This window comes from Equus caballus, chromosome 22 (genome assembly GCF_041296265.1).
Source record: "Equus caballus isolate H_3958 breed thoroughbred chromosome 22, TB-T2T, whole genome shotgun sequence".
NCBI lineage: Eukaryota > Metazoa > Chordata > Mammalia > Perissodactyla > Equidae > Equus > Equus caballus.
In genome coordinates, this window is record NC_091705.1 from 26,754,087 (window position 1) to 26,772,924 (window position 18,838).

General features: G+C 41.1%; 1 protein-coding gene across 4 annotated transcripts in view; it reads left to right on the forward strand.

The window, feature by feature from the left end:
• The window catches only part of ACSS2 (acyl-CoA synthetase short chain family member 2), a 50,256-nt gene that overhangs the window by 17,895 nt on the left and 13,523 nt on the right, over window positions 1-18,838 (forward strand). For all 4 annotated transcript variants that reach the window (XM_070247407.1, XM_070247406.1, XM_001501341.5 and 1 more), the window contains exon 3: window positions 18,649-18,740. In XM_070247407.1, the coding sequence (XP_070103508.1) occupies window positions 18,649-18,740 (92 nt within the window). The remainder of the gene's footprint in view (window positions 1-18,648; window positions 18,741-18,838) is intronic.

Genomic DNA, 18,838 nt, shown 5'->3' on the forward strand with positions numbered 1-18,838 from the left:
ACTATAATTTATAATTATAGTTTATAAGCCTAAAGACATTAAAGGGCAAACCTCAAAGAAATAATATCCTTTCCTGTGCTCATTCATCCATTCATTAAACAATTTTTTTTACTGAATATCTACTATATATAGTCTGTATACTACTTGGAGAATAGTGGGTGGGGACTATGGGGCAATAGCAAGGGGCCCAGTAAGGGGTCACTGACAATAGTTCAGGCAAGATATGATAAGAGGGATAATGGTAGAGGTCGTGAAGAGTGGTCAGATTTTGGAATATTTTGAAGGCAGAGCCAATAGGATTTGCTGATAAACTTGATGTGGGGTATAAGAGAATGGAGTCAAAAATATCTCAAAGATTTTTTGGGGGGCCGGCCCAGTGGCGCAGTGGTTAACTGCGCATGTTCTGCTTCTCGCTGCCCGGGGTTCGCCAGTTCGGATCCTGGGTGCGGACATGGCACTGCTTGGCACACCATGCTGTGCTAGGTGTCCCACATATAAAGTAGAGGAAGATGGGCACGGATGTTAGCTCAGGGCCAGTCTTCCTCAGCAAAAAGAGGAGGATTGGCAGCAGTTAGCTCAGGGCTAGTCTTCCAAAATAAAATATATATATAGATATATATTTTTTTTTTTCGTCTGAGCAACTGGAAAATGGAATTTCCATTAGTTGAGTTGGAAAAGAAACTGGAAAGAGAAGCTTTTGCGAAGGATCATACACAGAGGTATAAAATTGCAGTTGTGACAAGTGCTAGGGAGCCAATGATGTATTTCTAAATAGAGGTATGACATATCAGTTACATTTTGAAAAGATCACTCTCTTGATCAGTTATATACTTAAAAAAACAAGAAGCCTAGCCTGAGGGTCTGCAGGCAGAGATCCTAACCATTGCTTTGTGACCTTAGATAAGTGATGACACCCTTCTGAGCCTCAGTTTCCCAACCTTGCAAATGGAGATAGCAATCTTGTCCTGCCAATCTCAAAAGATTGCTATGAGGATTAGCTAAGATGAAAGATGAGAAAACTCACTGAAAAGATTTATTACTGTGAGGTGCTGCTAATACCCATACATATCACACATGTCCAAGGGCTTTGTTAGGTAGAGGGACTCAAGACTGGCAGCCACATATGACTTTTCTATCCTTTCCAAAATGCCCTTCTTTCCTCTGATGAACACTTAGCCTCTTTTTTCAAACTTGGCTCAAAATCTGTAATTTCTAGGAAGTGTTTCATGATTGAGCACACAAGTTATTTATTTTTCCATTCCTTTGGTAATTTCCTATTCCTGCATTTTCTTTTCTCTTTGATCACTGTTCCCAAGATGGACCTTAGGTGGTGGGTGGTTTAGATCTTTCTAATTAAAGATTTTAAGCTTATGAAAGTAAGGTCTAGCTTCTTATTCCCTTCCTTTTGTGATATGGCAAGGAGTAGGCACTGATTGTCAGGTGGCCATTTTGGCAAAGATCTTCCATTTCCATTCCTCCATGGTGTGGGATTTTAGTAGGTAAAAAGTTTTGAGGTAGAGGAGGGGCCTTTGGTCTGGGAGCATCTCTGGCTTTTCTTTACCTACAGAATAAAATTTAAACTAAGCATTTGGGACCCTATATATGAGTCCTCCCTACTCTGTATTATCAATCTTTAATTTAAAGTTTTGAAACATTCTTAAATTTATGGAAGAGTTACAAGTACAGCTGTTTCTCAGTTACCGGGGCCTGCGCTTAGGTACAGACGGGAGAGTAGAGCCAACATGCCAGTTGGGCCAGGAGCTGGGTTTTTCGTAAAATCTATGTGACCCCACAGAGACCCTACAAGAAATTCCGCCTGGACCAAGAGATGAAGCTGATCAGCGAATACGGTCTCTGGAACAAACGTTTGGTCTGGAGGGTCAACTTTACTCTGGCCAAGATCTGTAAGGCTCCCTGTGAGCTGCTGATGCAAGCTTCTGTTGAAGGCAACACCCTGCTACGGTGACTCGTCTGCATCCCGGTGCTTGGCAAGGGCGAGATGAAGCTGGATTACATCCTGGGCCTGAAGATCAAGGATTTTTTGGAGAGGTCCTTAGGCTTGGCTTGTCCAAGTCCACCCACCACATCGAGTGTTGGTCTGCCAGTGCCGTATCAGGGTCTGCAAGCAGGTGGTAAACATCCAGTTCTTCACTGTCCACCTGGACTCCCAGAAGCACATTTATCGACTCCTCCCTCTGCCCTCCACACTGGGAGGCCTCATGAAGAGGAAGAACACCAAGAGAGGCTAGGGTGGGGCTAGAGCTGGCAAAGAAGAGAGGAGGACTAAGCCCGCCTATCTCTTCCTGGACTGGTGGATCGTCTAATTTTCCAGTCAGATAATAAAACAGGATCAGCGCTTTAAAGAAAAAAGACAAGTTGCAAGTACAATACAAATAGCTTTTTTTCCTGAACCATTTGAGAGTAGGCTGCAGACCCCTGAATACTTCAGTGTGTACTGTATTTCCAACAAAGACTTTCTCCTATATAACTATAATACAACTATCAAAATCAGGAAATCAATATTAATACATCACTGCCATTGAATCCTCAGACTCCACTGGTTTTGCCAATTGTCCCAATAATGTCCTTTATAACAGAATGATCCAGTTCAGAATCACACATGACATGTAGTTGTCATGTCTTTTTAGTCTCCTTCAGTCTAGAATAGTTCCTTAGTCTTTACTTGACTTTTATGGCCTGACATTCTATCTTTTTAATCTTACAGCCAACAAAATGCAGCTAAGGTCTAAACTGAATTGGTTGCTATTTCGTTTTATATCAATGATGGAGATTTTTAAAAATTGCATGAATATTTCAGCATGGAATCCCAAAGAGTTGCCAATTTAAAATTTCATGAAGTAAGGATATTTTTGCAACTGCAAATATCAACTTCTGTCACTATCACTGAATTAAAAATAAAGATAATTTAACTGCACAAGAACAGGCAGGACAGGGGCCCTCCTGGTGGCGCAAAGGTTAAAATCATGTATTCTGCTTCTGCGGCCCAGGTTCCCTGATTCGGATCCTGGTGCGGACCTATGCACTGCTTATCAAGCCATGCTGTGGCAGGCATCCCACATATAAAGTAGAGGAAGATGGGCACAGATGTTAGCTCAGGGCCAATCTTCCTCAGCAAAAAGAACAAGGATTGGTGGTGGATGTTAGCTCAGGGCTAATCTTTCTCAAAAAATAAAAAATAAAAAAAAGAATAGGCAGGACATAATAGCATAAAATATAGTCCTTTATATAAAATAAATTTGGCTTTATGAAAAAACGCCACAGATATATGAAAAATTATTTAGGATTGGCATTGGCCTATAGACTGGCCTGTGCTTTTCAGCTTCTGCATCTAAGCTAACATTGTTCCCCTCTCCCTGAACTGGTCTGTGTTCCTTATCTGGGCCAGTCTAAATCCTGCTGCTGCTTTTTTTTTTTTTTTTGAAGGAGATTAGTCCTGAGCTAACTACTGCCAGTCTTCCTCTTTTTGCTGAGGAAGACTGGCCCTGAGTTAGCATCCATGCCCATCTTCCTCTATTTTATACGTGGGACGCCTACCACAGCATGGCTTTTGCCAAGGGGTGCCATGTCCACACCTGGGATCCAAACTGGTAAACCCTGGGTCACTGAGAAGCGGAACGTGCGAACACTGCGCCACTGGGCCGGCCCCAAAATCCTGCTTATTCTTTAAGAACCATTTGAAATGCCATCTTCTTTGTGAAGGTTTTCCTAATTCTCACTTTCCAACACTCTTGCTCTCAGCTAGGATGAATAATAAAATCCAGACCTAGAAAGCACATTTAATGAAATATTCTCCTCACTTACAGCTGAGGCCCAGAGAAATGAAATAATTTGTAAAAGGTCTCATGTGAGAAATAGCAAAGCTTGACCTGAAATCCAGTCTTTCTGACTTCCAATCCAGAGCTCTTTCCCTGTCCATTCATTTCCCTGTCATTACAGCATTCCAGCCTCAGGGGCTGAGAGAGCATCAGCTGGAACTAAAGGTGGCCCTAGAAAACATGTGTATGGTGATGTGTGGCAACTAGACCTGCAGTGGTGAACACAAGATAGATTATACAAAAGTTGAAATCTAATGATGTACACTTGAAAATTTATATAATGTCATAAACCAATGTGACCTCAATAAAAAAGAAAAAGAAAAAAAAAAAGTTGCCCTAGAGGAACAGCATAGCTGAGGTGGATCAGTTAAGGTAGGGCCAGATTCTGGAGGAATCCGGGACACAGGGTCATACTGTATGACCTTGATGCATTAGGGAGCTTGGAAGTTCAAAACAGAAAGGACAAAAGAATATTATAGAACTTTAGACCTAGAAGGGCCTCAGACATCTGTTATGGCTTTTGGGACATAAGGCTTTGAGAACAGCCCTCATCTAAGGTTCTAAGGTCTGGTCCATTTATTAAAAGCCTTATGGTTTTACTAGCTGGGAGAGTCATTATTTTATTTAAATAAAATAAATAAGACCCTGAAGATCTTTACCCTGGAACACATGACAGACTTGTTTTTGCAGGAAACATTTCTATAGCATATCAACACCTGCATTTCTGAAAATGATTTTTGATTAGGTGCCCTTTTTTTTTTTTCCTTTAGGAAGATTAGCCCTGAGCTAACGTCTGCTGCCAATCCTCCTCTTTTTGCTGAGGAAGACTGGCCCTGAGCTAACATCCATGCCCATCTTTCTCTACTGTATATGTGGGACGCCTACCACAGCATGGCTTGCCAAGTGGTGCCATGTCTGCACCCGGGATTTGAACCAGTGAACCCAGGGCCACTGAAGCGGAACGTACGCACTTAACTGCTGTGCCACTGGGCTGGCCCCAGGGGGCTCATTTTTGAAACAGGTGTTTGTTTCTCTTTTTTTTTGTTGAGGAAGATTGGCAACAGATGTTAGCTCAGGGTGAGAAAGATTGGCCCTGCGCTAACATCTGTGGCAATCTTCCTCTATTTTGATTGTGGGACACCGCTACAGCATGGCTTGATGAGCGGTGCATAGGTTCGTGCCTGGGGATCCAAACCCACAAGTCGTGGGCCGATGAAGTGGAGCACTCAAACTTAACCGCTACGCCACTGGGCTGGCCCAAGTGTTTGTTTCTTTTTGACCATGATGTTTTAATACATGGAAATCTATCCAAATGAACAGTCACACAGGCCTCTTGTTGAACTTTAGTTTCAACTACACTTGAGGATGACGGTCTTATCTATTTTAAGTCAGAGAATGCAAGTGTGACATCCAAAACTGATAGAAACCTAATTTTATGTGTATGGATAGCCATGCTCTCTAGACAACCCACTAGCTTCTAGCAGTAAGTTTTTTGTTGTTATTGTTAGATTTTGTCTTTTTTAAAAATTGTGTTAAAATACATATAACATAAAATTTACATGTTAACCATTTTTAAGTGTGCAGTTCAGTGGTTTAAAATACATTCACACTGTTGTGTAACCATCACCACCATCTATCTCCAGAACTCTTCTCATCTTGTAAATCTGAAATTCTCTACTTATATTTTTTATTTTCCGTCTCCCCAAACCCCCCAGTACATAGCTGTACATTCCAGTTGTAGGTCCTTCTAGTTCTGCCATGTGGGACAGTGCCTCAGCATGGCTTGATGAAGTGCTACATCTGCGCCCAGGATCCAAACTGACGAAACCCTGGGCCACTAAAGCAGAGCATGTGAATAACCACTTGGCCATGGGGCCAGCCCTGAAATTCTATACCTATTAAGCAATAAGTCCCCATTCTCCCCTCCCCCTAGCCCCTGGCAACCATCACTTCACTTTCTGTCTCTATGATTTTGACTACTCCATGTACCTCATATAAATGGAATCATACAATATTTATCATTTTGTGACTGGCTTATTTTGCTTAGCATAGTATCCTCAAGGTTCATCCATGTTGTAGCACATATCAGAATTTCCTTTTTAAGGTTGCATAATATTCCACTATTTGTCTAAACCACATTTTGCTTATCCCTTCATCGGTCGATGGACACTTGGGTTACTTCCATGTTTTAGCTATTGTGAATAATGCTGCTATGAACGAATGTACAAATATCTCTTCGAGACTCTGCTCGCAATTCTTTTGGGTATATACCTCAAAGTAGGATGCTGGGTCATACAATAATTTTATTTTTAATTTTTTCAGGAACCTCCATACTGTTTTCCATAGCACTGCACCATTTTACATTCTCACCAACAGTACACAAGGGTTCCAATTTCTCCACATCCTCACTAACACTTGTTGTTTCCTGTTTGTTTTTTTTTTAAAGATTTTACTGTTTTCCTTTTTCTCCCCAAAGCCCCCCGGTACATAGTTGTATATTCTTCATTGTGGGTCCTTCTAGTTGTGGCATGTGGGACGCCACCTCAGTGTGGTTTGATGAGCAGTGCCATGTATGTGCCCAGAATTTGAACCAACGAAACACTGGGCCGCCTGCAGCGGAGCACGCAAACTTAACCACTTGGCCACGGGGCCAGCCCCGTTTTCTGTTTTTTTCATAGTAACCATCCTAATGAATATTTTTGATTTGCATTTCCCTAATGATTAGCAAAGTTGAGCATCTTTTCATGTGCTTATTGGCCATTCATATATCTTCTTTGGAGAAATGTCTATTCAGGTCTTTGGCCTTATTTTTTGTGTGTGTGAGGAAGATTGGCCCTGAGCTAACATCTGTTGCCAATCTTCCTCTTTTCACTTGAGGAAAATTGTTGCTGAGCTAACATTTGTGCTAATCTTCCTCTATTTTATGTGGGATGCCACCACAGCGTGGCTTGATGAGTGTTGCTAGGTTCACACCCAGGGTCCTAACCTGCAAGCCCTGGGCCACCGAATCGGAATACGCAGACTTAACTGCTGTGCCACCAGGCCAGCCCCAAATCTTTGGCCATTTTTGAATTGGGTTGGTTGGGTTTTTTTAAGGAAGGTTGGCCCTGAGCTAACATCTATGCCCATCTTCCCCTATTTTGTATGTGGGACACCTGCCACAGCATAGCTTGATAAGCGGTATGTAGGTCCACACCTGGCATCCAAACTGGCAAACCCCAGGCTCCCAAAGCAGAGTGCACGAACTTAACCACTACGTCACTGGGTTGGCCCCTGGTTGTTTTTTTGTTGTTGAGTTTTAGGAGTTCTCTGTGTATTCTGGATATTAATCCCTTATGAGATATATGATTTGCACATATTTTTTCTCATTCTGTGGGTTGCCCTTTTACTCTGTGGATAGTATCTTTTGATGTACAAAATTTTTAATTTTCGTGAAGTCCAATTTGTCTGTTTTTTCTTTTGTTACCTGTGTCTTTGGTGTCATATCAAAGAAATCATTGCCAAATCCAATGTTGTAAAGCTTTTGTCCTAGGTTTTCCTCTAGGACTTTATTGTATTAGGTCTTACATTTAGGTCCTTGATCCATTTTGTGTTAATTTTTGTATATGCTGTTAGGTAAGGGTCCAGCTTATGGATAGCCATGCTCCAAGAACAATCCACTAGCTTCTAGCAGTAGGTTTTTTTTTTTAAGATTTTATTTTTCTTTTTTCTCCCCAAAGCCCCCTGGTACATAGTTGTATATTTTAGTCGTGGGTCCTTCTAGTTGTGGCATGTGGGATGCCACCTCAGCATGGCTTGATGAGCAGTGTCATGTCCATACCCAGGAGTCGAACTGGGGAAACCCTGGGTCCCCGAAGCAGAGCATGTGAACTTAACCACTCTGCCATGGGGCCAGCCCTAGCAGTAGGTTTTTTAAAAATCATTTTTATAGATATTTATAATACTAGGTGCTTAGGATATACCAATAAACAAGAGAAATCTGGTCCTTGTCCTCATGGGACTCGCAGTCTATTGGGGACAAGGTTTTTACCTGTGAGCTGGAATTTTATTTAGGAAAGAAACGTTGGGGACGGTGTGTTTTCCTTATTTCTAGGGAGGGGGTATGTGTCTCTAGGAGCAAAGGGATGTACAAGTGCTCCTGTGACACTTGAGCACTGCCAAGTACTGTGAACGTAGACATATGCCGACTTCCTTGCCTGAGGTTTTGGGACTTTCAAGAAGTTCTGAGGATATTGATGAGATTGTGGTTGGTATGGTCTTGACCACAGGCTAAAGCTCAAAGTATATGGGAATCTCCTCCTCTGCTTCTCACAGTGCTCCTGGAGATTCTTAGGAGAAAAGCTTTTCCATGTTCATTTAGGTATGCTCCAAATTGGTACAGTGGAACAAACACTAGCCTGGATTCAGAAACCTGGGACCTAGTTTCAGGTTTGTCCTTACCCCACTCCTCGCCCCCCCTACCATGTGGCAAGCCACTTCCTCTGAATTTCTTGTATCTTTAAAATAGAGATAATAATATCTGCTCTACCTACAGCTAAAGTAGCTGTGAGGATCAGGTGAGGGAATATCCTCTAAAGCGGTTTTGTACTGTACTCGTGGAAGGAATTAGCTGGATTCTTATTTGATCTACACAAAAACCATGTGAGGCAGGCATGTCCGGTTTCATTACTTTTATTTGGTCTCTACCTCAGCTAAGTTTGTTCTTTTGTACCCCCATGTAAGTAAAACCTCTTGTCTCTGAAACTGACTTTTAGGGCCCATTCTCCTGCCTCTGAAAGGGAGAAATGAGAATCAAGGAGTCTAAGACACATTAGAGATTATCCAGTCTAACACCAACCTTCCTCCTCCTCCTGACTCCCTCCTCCCATCATATACTTTACAGAGAAAGAAACTGAGGCTAGAGAAAGGGGAAAATTTGTGCAAATTCATACACTGAATTAGGGGTAAACAATAAATCTAGGTCTGGTGACTCCAAATAATTACCTGAGGATCTTGTTAATAATCCCAATTCCTAGACCCCATCCCGCCTATTGAATCAGAATCTCCAAAGGATAAGACTTCTGACTTGTATTTTTATAACCTCCTCAGATGATTCTTATGTGGTGGGCAATGGCAGGGTACCTTTAAAAAATAATTATTTAGATCAGTAGTCTTAACTTTTAAAATCACATACCTACAAGAATTTTGAAAAATTATGTAACTCTCCACACATTTTAAAGTTCACACTTAAACATTTTATCATAAGATTAAATAATTGCAGGAATCTAATTTCCAATGTATTTTATGTTGTATACATGTATATATTTTATATATCTCTTTCACAACCTTGGAACTGCAAATTTAGCTCATATAATTTATAGAAAATGTCTACCATATAACCTAATTTGCACAGCCAGTTCTCACTGTAAACATAATCAGCTGAATGAGATTTACTCTCTGTTAGAAAATGCCTAACTTCTTTTTCAATTAAAATAAATACGTCAGTTTATCACCCTGTGATAACTATTTAACTTCTGAATTACAATTCTAAGAGAAATAAGGCAAATGGTTTGTCATGAGTTTGTCACCTGGATGAATTAAGATGTTACTCCTTTCAATATTGATTTCTTACAGGAGCTCTCTGATTTGCTTACTTGGGGCTCTCCCCCTGAAGTTATACTTCTCAAATTGTCCCTTTGTGTGGCACTCTGGAAGTTTTTTTTACCCTATCATTATACAGGCATATTAAGATTTGGGATAAGAGAGAGAGATGGCATTTTTTTTTTACAAAGTGAGAGAAGAGTATTTGTGAAAGAGGAAGTGGGAAAGGAGAACCAACACAGACAGATCAATTGTTAGAAAAGATTACTTACAGAAGTTGAGAATCTGGACACTTATTCTCTTAAAACTTTTCCTGCGCAGGTACCCGCAGGAATAGAGTACCCTAGCTTGAAAATTAATTATTTAAACTATGCTATCTACCTAAATAACAAAGAACCATTGTAACGAATATTTTTGCATGTGTCTGTTATACTCGGGAGACCTGATGTACATGTAAAATGGTGACTCTGGCTCTTCTTCCTGCTTTCTTTTTCTGCTCCAGGCATATTCCTGTTTTAGGCAGCATGCCAATGCTGTGATAATAAAAGATCTGAGAGGGCTGCCCTCATTCACTTGTTTTGGGTAAGGCTAGCATGTGGCACATGATGGTAGGAACGAGTGTGTATGATTTCCCTCTTGTAAGTAGGCAAAAAGGTAGTGGGAAAGGGATTGCCTTCAGTACTGGCCCAGTCTGCCTGCTTCACAGAGAAGAGGTGCAGAATCCAACTGGCTGGCATCAAAGCCACCTTGGCCAAAGGGAGCAGGCACAAGGTCCCTGGATCAAGGCCTGAAAATAGCTGACAGGAGGACAGGGTGCAATAATAGTCCAGATTGCAAAGCACAAGTCCCGTAGCCTTAGCCTCAGATCCAGGGGCTTCTTCCAGTCTCTCCCATGGCATAGAGTCCAGGACAGAGCCCAGGGTAGGGGCTCAAGAAACTCTCCTTTTTTTTTGCAGGGAAAGATTCGCCCTGAGCTAACATCTGTTGCCAGTTTTCCTCTTTTTTTTCCTCTCTTCAAAGACCCAGTGCATGGTTGTATATTCTGGTTGTAAGTCCTTCTACTTCTTCTACGTGAGCTGCCTCCACAACATGGCAACTGACAGATGGGTGGTGTGGTTCCACAACTGGGAGGTGAACCCGGACCATCGAAGCAGTGAGAGCGCTGAACTTTAACCACTAGACCATCAGGGCTGGCTCAAGAAACTCTTCTTGATATGTCTCCAAATCTATTCTACAAGTTTTAAACACTCTTTTCCTCTTGTATCTACCATTTCCCCCTGCCTGTCTAGCATCTGTCTTCTTTGTTTGTATCCTCTATAATCCTCTCTTTCCTTCCATGCTTTCTCACTCTGATCAGCCTGGATCTGGCTGGTCCTAAGAGCAGAGAAGTTTGTTCATTCATTCATTCTTTTATCCATTCATTTCATAATTCTGTATTAAGTTTCTACTGTGTGTAAAACTTTGTGCTAGGCACTGAGGAGGAAACAGATGAAAAGATATCCTGTTTGCCTTTAAGGAACTAACAATCCAGTGAGGGAAACAGATGTATACATATGACTAGAATGCTAAAAATAAAATAACTAAGTGTCAAGTCTTCAGGCAAATAGGAAGTGATAATATGAATGAATGAATAAATGAATGAATGAACAGTATGAATGACTGAATAGTGGTAACAGACAATCTTTTTGGAAAGGAAGATTGTAAAGATGTCTTTTTTTCCCAAATTAATCTATATGTTTATTGCAATTCCAATCAAAATCACAAGCTTTTTAAAATTTGAGCTATAGTTCATACCATACAATTTACCCATTTAAAGTGTGCAATTCAATGATTTTTGTTATATTCACAGAGTTAGGCAACCATCATCAAAATCAATTTTAGAACACTTTCACCACTCCAAAAAGAAACCCCATATTCATTAGCAGTCACTCCTCATTTTCCTCCAACTTTTCCCCACCTCAGTCCTAGGCAACCACTAATCTACTTTCTGTCTCTATGGCTTTGCCTATTCTGGACATTTCATATAAATGGAATCATACAATATGTGGCCTTCTGTGTTTAGCTTCTTTCACTTAGCATAATCTTCTCAAGGTTCATCCATGTTATAGCATGTATCAGCACTTCATTCCTTTTTATGCTGAATAATATTCCGTTATATGGATATACCACATTTTGTTTATCCTTTCTTCAAATGATGGGCATTTGGGTTGTTTTCACTTTTTGGTATTATGAATAATGCTGCTATGAACATTTGTATATGAGTTTTGTATGGATGTATGTTTTCAATTCTCTTGGGTGATTACAGCTGCACTAAAATCCATCCTGTGGTGGACTTCAACCCCACAGTTCTCAGGACTCCTGCACTTTGATCTTCTTCCTTATGCTAATTCTGGCTTTGGAAAAAACATCTCCCTTTTGGAGGCCATGTCATTTAGGAGGAGAATGCCCTGAACTAGAGACATCTAGACTCTAGTACTAGCCACAGGTGACTTATTTAAAATAATTAAAATTAAATACAATTAAAAATTCCTCTGCCACATTTCAAGTGTTCAACAGCTGTATATGTGGCTTGTGGCTACCATACTGGATAGCACTGCTTTAGAATAATGCTGCTACTAATGTGCTAAGTAACCTCGAGCCATCCCTTCCCATCTGTGCATTCTGTTTCTTATCTGTAAATAAGGGTGATGGACATCAAAAACTCTGTTTTCCTCTGGCGTTCTAAGTGATTTGTGATTCAGTCTTTGGGGTGTGCATCCTCCCACCTCCTCCTTCAGCTGTTCTCCCTCCTCACCATGACTAGGCCAAGAATACCCAGAGGGAACATTAGGCTGCTAATTGGTCAAGTTATGTTGCTCCCACTCCCTGTTCCCTTGATAAAAGGGAAAGTGACTTGAGGGTATACTTACATCTGGGTGCCTCACATTTGTGCATGTTTTATGGATCATAGCACACATTATTTCTTAATTTTACAGAATCAAAGAATCTCAAAGTTGGAAGGGCCTTAAAGGTCATCTCAAACTTCAGTGAACATGAATCACATGGGTTGCTTATAAAATGAAAATTCAAAGGACCCCAATTCCTGGAGAATGATTTAGTACGTGTCAGGGTTTCCATGGCCCAGCCTGCACAATCCTATGCTGTAGCTTTGTGGGGCGGGACCTTGGAATTTGCATAATTAACACTGTTTGACCACTTTGAGACACAGTGGTCTTGCTTGGTACTAACCATGTTGTGGAGTCTGCTCTTCAGTATCCCTGCAAATCTCAGGTTCTACATGATATCTTCAGAGTTAGGGAGCTCCCGAAGGAGTAGCTTCCATCGTTGGACAGCTCTGACAGAAAGGCTTTCCTTAGGTTGGACTCTCACATTTGCCCTAGCTCTTCCATTTATAGTTACATAACACTAGTCTGCTTCTTTCTTATAATAATCCTTCAAGTTCATTCACTTATTCAGCAAGTATTTATTGAGCACCGACTATATACAAGGTTCTTTGCAAGGCACTGGGGATTCAGCAGTGAACAAGACCAAACTGGTCTCTGCCTTCAGAAGACTTATAGTCTAGTAGGGGAGACAGCCAATTAGCAATAAATAAATAAATAATAAAAGAATTATAGCTTGAGGAAAATGCTATAAAAAAATAAATAGTGTTGTGATGAAGAATGTCAGGAAGAGCTGATGCTACTTAAGGTGGTCAGGGAATGCTTCACTAGGGAAGTGATATTTAAATTGAGATCAGAAACATGAGGAAAAGCAAACCATTCAAAGAGTTGGGGAAAGATAGTAAAAGAACATGGCATGCACTATCAGGCAGAAGACTAATGTGTTTGAAGCCTATTAAGCAGAATGGGACAATGGCACAAGAGTTGGAGAGGAAACAAGGCATAGTAGAAGTTTGGATTTTCTTCTATATGCAATGAAAGCCACTAAAGGGTTTTAAGCAGGAGATGATGTAGCTTGGTCTATGTTTTAAATAGATCATTCTGGATTGGAAGGGGGCAAGAGTGAAGTGTGAGACCAGTTTGGGGCCATTGTGGTCATCCAGGCAAGAGATGACGGTGGCTTGAATTAGGCAACAAAGATACATATATTTGAGACTTGCTATCATGTCTCTTGATATCGTCTCTTCTCCAGGCTAAACAGCTGAGTTCAGTGTTCCTCTCATAATAAGTTTGACTCATCTTCTCATCTGGGTATTTCTTCTCTGGAAGGCCTAACCCACCAGGTTAGATCCTGCCCTCTGATACTTCTGTGAAAAATCCAGTTTTCCTCATTTATTTTTTTCCTCAGCTGTTTCCTCCTATCCTGTGCCTTACTTTTCTGCGAGTTTAGGGAACTAAAATCTCCAATCAAATTACTATCCCTCTCATGTAAAGCGGGGAGCCCCAGTCTTGCCTGTCATTAATCAGTTATCAGTTTTTCAATGATTTGACCATGAACCTTAAGTATTTATTATGCCAACTGTGCTTAGAGGAGACAGAGAAGAAGACATGATCCCTCCAAGAGCCCGGGGTGTAATGGGAAAGATAAGGCCCCAATAGATGTAATGCAAGGTAGAACCAATAGAGCAAAAAGAAAGCGAGATAAAGGGCCTTGAGAGGAAGAGGGAACTTTCAGCTTTCGAGTAGGTGGGGAAAAAGAGAAACCAGGGAAGACTTCATGGAAGATGTTCATTTGGAGCACCTGGGCCCTGGGGGGGGGGGTGCTCTTTTATATGGAGTGCTCAAGGATGACCTCACTGAGAAACCAACATTTGAGCAATAACTCAAAGATAGGGAATAAGCCATGTAGCTATCTAGGAGAAGAATGCTCCAAGTAGAGGGCAAAAGTTCTGAGGTTAAGTGTGCTTGGTGTTTTTGCCAAACAGTTAGGTCATGTGGCTGGAGCAGAGGCAGAGGGAGAGGACGAGAGAATAAGAATATATGAGAACAGAAAAGTAATTGAGGGTCTAGATCGTACAGGAACTATCAGGCCATTGTGAGGACTTTTACTTTTATTCAAAATGATAGGGGAAAATGTCTGAGCATTTTGAGCAGAGGAGTGACATGGTCTGACTTATCTAATGGTGATTTTGGACTAGGATGGTAGAAGTAGATGTGAAGAGTAGTCTAATTCTAAATATATATATATATATATAGAATCAATAATGGATTACAGTAAATTTGGAGAGTGTAAGAGCAAGGTAGTTGAAGTCTTCCTAGAGGAAGAAGATGAGACCGTAAACCCTGGGTTGTCCCATACCATATACCGTCCAGGTTAAAGGGAAGTAGTTTGGTCTACACCAAGGGTTCCTAATCAGTAGCCCACCAGCTAAATCTCTCTTTAATAGTTTTGTTTGCCCACAGTGTTTAAAACTTTTAAAAATTAGTTGTCAACACTTAAAAATTCAGAAATAGATTCTAGGCCTCTTTAAGAAAAACTGAAAAAAATGGTAACTGAGCCCTTATTCCCCGAGGGCAAAAGTTGGCAGGAGTTAAGTTTAAGTACTAGATGCCTCCTTTTGCCAGAGCATGTATTCTCCAGTTTTCCAGTTCCTGCACCTCTCTATTTTCCCCCTAAAACTGAAACTAAGTGTCATTGCAGTATGGCTCTTTTCTTATGGAAAAGTTAAGAGAAAAGTGAACTATTTCTTGACTCTATTGAATTTTTCTTTCACATGGTTCACTTGACTCATTTATGTTACCTGCCCGGACCCCGTCAATTTTTGAGTTTGCAGCTCTCAGTGTAGAGGAAAGAAGCCTGGACCCTGAGTCCTGGTCCCTGCTCTGCCACACCCTATCCTGTGACCTCAAGCACAGCAAATGGCCTCTTTTGATCTCTTTGGAGTCAGGAGACTAAATTGGATATTCTTTTAAAAACTGTAACAACTTAGAGTGCTTGGAATTTTGCAGTAGATGGTACTCTGTTCCCTCCCCCATTGCAACCAGCCAAGGGCCCCCTCCTGGTGTGTATGTCAGAGAAAGAAGACACTGGAAGGAGTAAGGTACCTATATCAATAATGTATAACTTGAGCTCCAGAGCCAGGGAGAGGAATGTACACTGTGTGGTTTTTGTGCATATATGTAACTGCAAGTGGGCTCAAGTATGCTGTTCTCGTATAGGTTTGTGCTTATCTGTTCCTGTGCCCCTTCTATGTATCCGGCTCTATTCTAGGTGCTAGGGATGTAGCATTGAACAAGACAGAGAAGGTCTCTGTTATCATGGAGCTTATATTCCAGTGAAAGACACAGATAATATACAGTAAATAAAATACATGAGATAAATTTCAAATGATTCTGGAGGGTCAAACTGTGCACATAGGTGGATATATAAATGCAGTGCATATACTTGTAGATGGACCCATGTTTGAGTCTTGGGTCCATATAGTTATACTTATTTGTGCCTATGTGTGCAAATGGGCAGCTTTTATGCCTACAATATTTTGTGTTTTAGTATATGTGATTTTATGCATGTGAATGCACACAAGTGAGGTGGTACGTGGAGACATGAGTGCATGAGTGCATGGTTATAATGCCAGCATTTAGCTGTAACTGGAGATGTTCTGAAGTTCCTGTGGCACTCATCAGTGGGCCAGTTAAGGAAATGGCATTTTATGCCTCTGGCATTCAGGGCCCTTTGCCAGCTTCCTCTCTCCCTGTTCCTTCCCACTTTAGAGAGCTCTCTGCGCTTGGCTCCTCTCAGCCCTAGGAGGGCTAAGCCAAGGAAAGGATAGTAACTGACTCATTGAGCCAAGAACTGGAAAGAAGCTGATAATCTGTGTAACCTCCAAAAGTCTGGCTTCCCTACTAGTCCCTGTCCTTTACACTATGAGGGGAAAGAGTCCTGACTTGAAATTAGAGGACCTGAGGATCTATTCTTGGCTCTGCCACTTATTATTGTGTGACCTTGGCCAAGCTACTACATCTCTCGGGGTTTTAGTTACTTCCTTCATAAGTACTCTGGGTAGTAAGGAAGGAGGGGGAGCGCAATGACCTGTAGTAGTTAGGGAGGGCTGTAAGGCTGGTGCCTGAAGGAGGAGGGAAGGCATTCTGAGAAGGGGCAATGGCATGATCAAAAGTGTGGAGGCAGGCTTTGTGTGTAAGGGAAGCCAGGAGGAACCCACTTAGAAAAAAATTTAAACTTCTTACCCTTGCCTACAAGGCCTTATATGATCTGGCTGCTGCCTACCTCTCATTCTTACCTTCCTTCTTGTTTACTATGCTCCAGCCATACTGTCTTCCTTTCTGTTCATTGAATAGGCCAAGCTCTTTACCACCTCAGTGCCTTTCCAGTGTTCTCTCTGCACAGGATACTCTTCCCAAGAATTCCTATAGTTGCCTACTTCTCATTACTCAGGTCTTAGCTCAAATATCACCTCCCCAAGGAGAGACCTTCCCTGACCATCTTATTTAAAGAAGTCATCCTCTAGTGTCTATAGATATTTAAAATGCACATACACTTTGACCTAACAATTTCACTCGTAGTAATTCATCCTACAGAGATATTTGCAAGTGAGTAAAATTACATATGAATAAAGATATTTATTGAAGCATTTATTTGTTAAGTAAATTATAGCATGTATAAACAATGGAACCATTATGCAGATGACAAAGAAAAGGAAACAGCACTATAAGTCTTGATGGAGAATGATATCAAGGTGTATTGTTAAATTTAAAAAAAGCAAGATGATCAAGCTCTATACTTAAGATTTATGGAGTTTATTGGATGTATATTATACTCAATAAAAAATATACAGAATAGTGTGTATTGTATGTCATCATGTGTTTAGAAAAAATGAGAATATGTAAACATAAATGCATGTATATATATGCTTGTCTAATAGGCCTGTCCTGTAGTTGAGTAGCTCTTTCCCACCTCTGTCCACCTGGGCTTATTTGGGGACTGTGAGGTGCTTATCTCTCTTCTGAGCAGCATTAAAATTCAATTTTTTAAATTCAATTTTTAAATTTCCATCTTCCGTGATATCCCAAAGACCTTATGAAAGATGCTAACAGTGTAGCCTTCTTCCAAAGTGATTATCTTGGTCACTCCGCACTAGTTCAGTTACCCTACACCCTCCATCCTACTAGGAGTGGCCCTGTTTGCATATTGTCTATTTCTGGAAAGTTGCACAACATTGTAGTAACAGTTGTTGCCGGTAGGCAGGGTGATTGGGGAATAAGGGTGGGAGGGACACTTCTTATTACATATCTTTTCATGCAGTGCCATTTTTATGTATTAGTAATTCAAAAAATAATAAAATTGAAAAAAAAAACACTGAGGGGAATGTTCTTATAGTTAAGTCTTTATATACTGTCATGAAAGTTCCTTAAGATGTCCCTTTTTTTTTTTCTCTGAGGAAGATTCACCCTGAGCCAACATCTGTGCCAATATTCCTCCATTTTGTATGTAGTCGCTACCACAGCATGGCCACTGACGAGTGGTGTAGGTCCGCACCGGGAACTAAACCCAGGCCACCAAAGCAGAGTGTGCCAAACCCAACCATGAGGCCACAGGGCTGGCCCCAAGGTGTCTTTTTAAAAAGTGTTTCTCCTCTGTCATTCATGATTATATCATTCTTTATCTCCTTCATAATACTTATCATAATCTGAAATTATCTTGGTTGTATTTGTTACTTGTGTATTTCCTGCACTATCATTGGAATATAAGCTCCATGTTGTCAGGGATCTTGCTTATCTTGTTCATCAGTGCCTTATTTCTATACATGTATAGAGCACATAGTAGTTGTTGAATAAGCAAATGAACAAATGAAGGAATGACTGAAGGAAACCAGCCTGAAGCCTGAGGAGGAGTGCGAGGCAAGGCCGAGGAGGTAGACAGAAATCAGCTGATAGAGGGTGGTGACTTGGGTACAAGTGATCTAGAGAGCCCCCTTTGAATAATACCAATGCAGCCTTGACACTGTGCTTAGGAAGAATCACATCTGTGATATCATTTCTCCTTAACACATCCCTAGGATGGAAGAGAAGGGTCCGTCATCCCATTTTATCAACCTAAATGAGGCTCAGAGATGGACACTGCATTTTCCAATGACACACAGCTTGTGTATAAAGAATACTTTGAAAGGCCAAAAGTATCTGGTCGGCTCAAGGTGTGGTGGCAGATGGCAAATGACCTTCACAGGACATTTCCAGGCCTTGGTGTTACTGAATGGATTTTATGACTCTTCCTATTTGTTGTTTGGGGAAGAAGTTATACTCCTTAATGACTGGTTCTTTCTGATGTATCTCAGGGAGGGCAATGAGCCAGAGGAGACCACCCAGATCACATACCGTGAACTTTTGGTCCAAGTGTGTCAGTTCAGCAATGTTCTCCGAAAACAGGGTGAGTGTTGGGATATGAGAAGGGGACTGGAGGGTCTGGCCTTGGGGTATCTGAGGACTTGGGGAAGGTAGATAAGGAATGAAAGGATTCTGGTAACA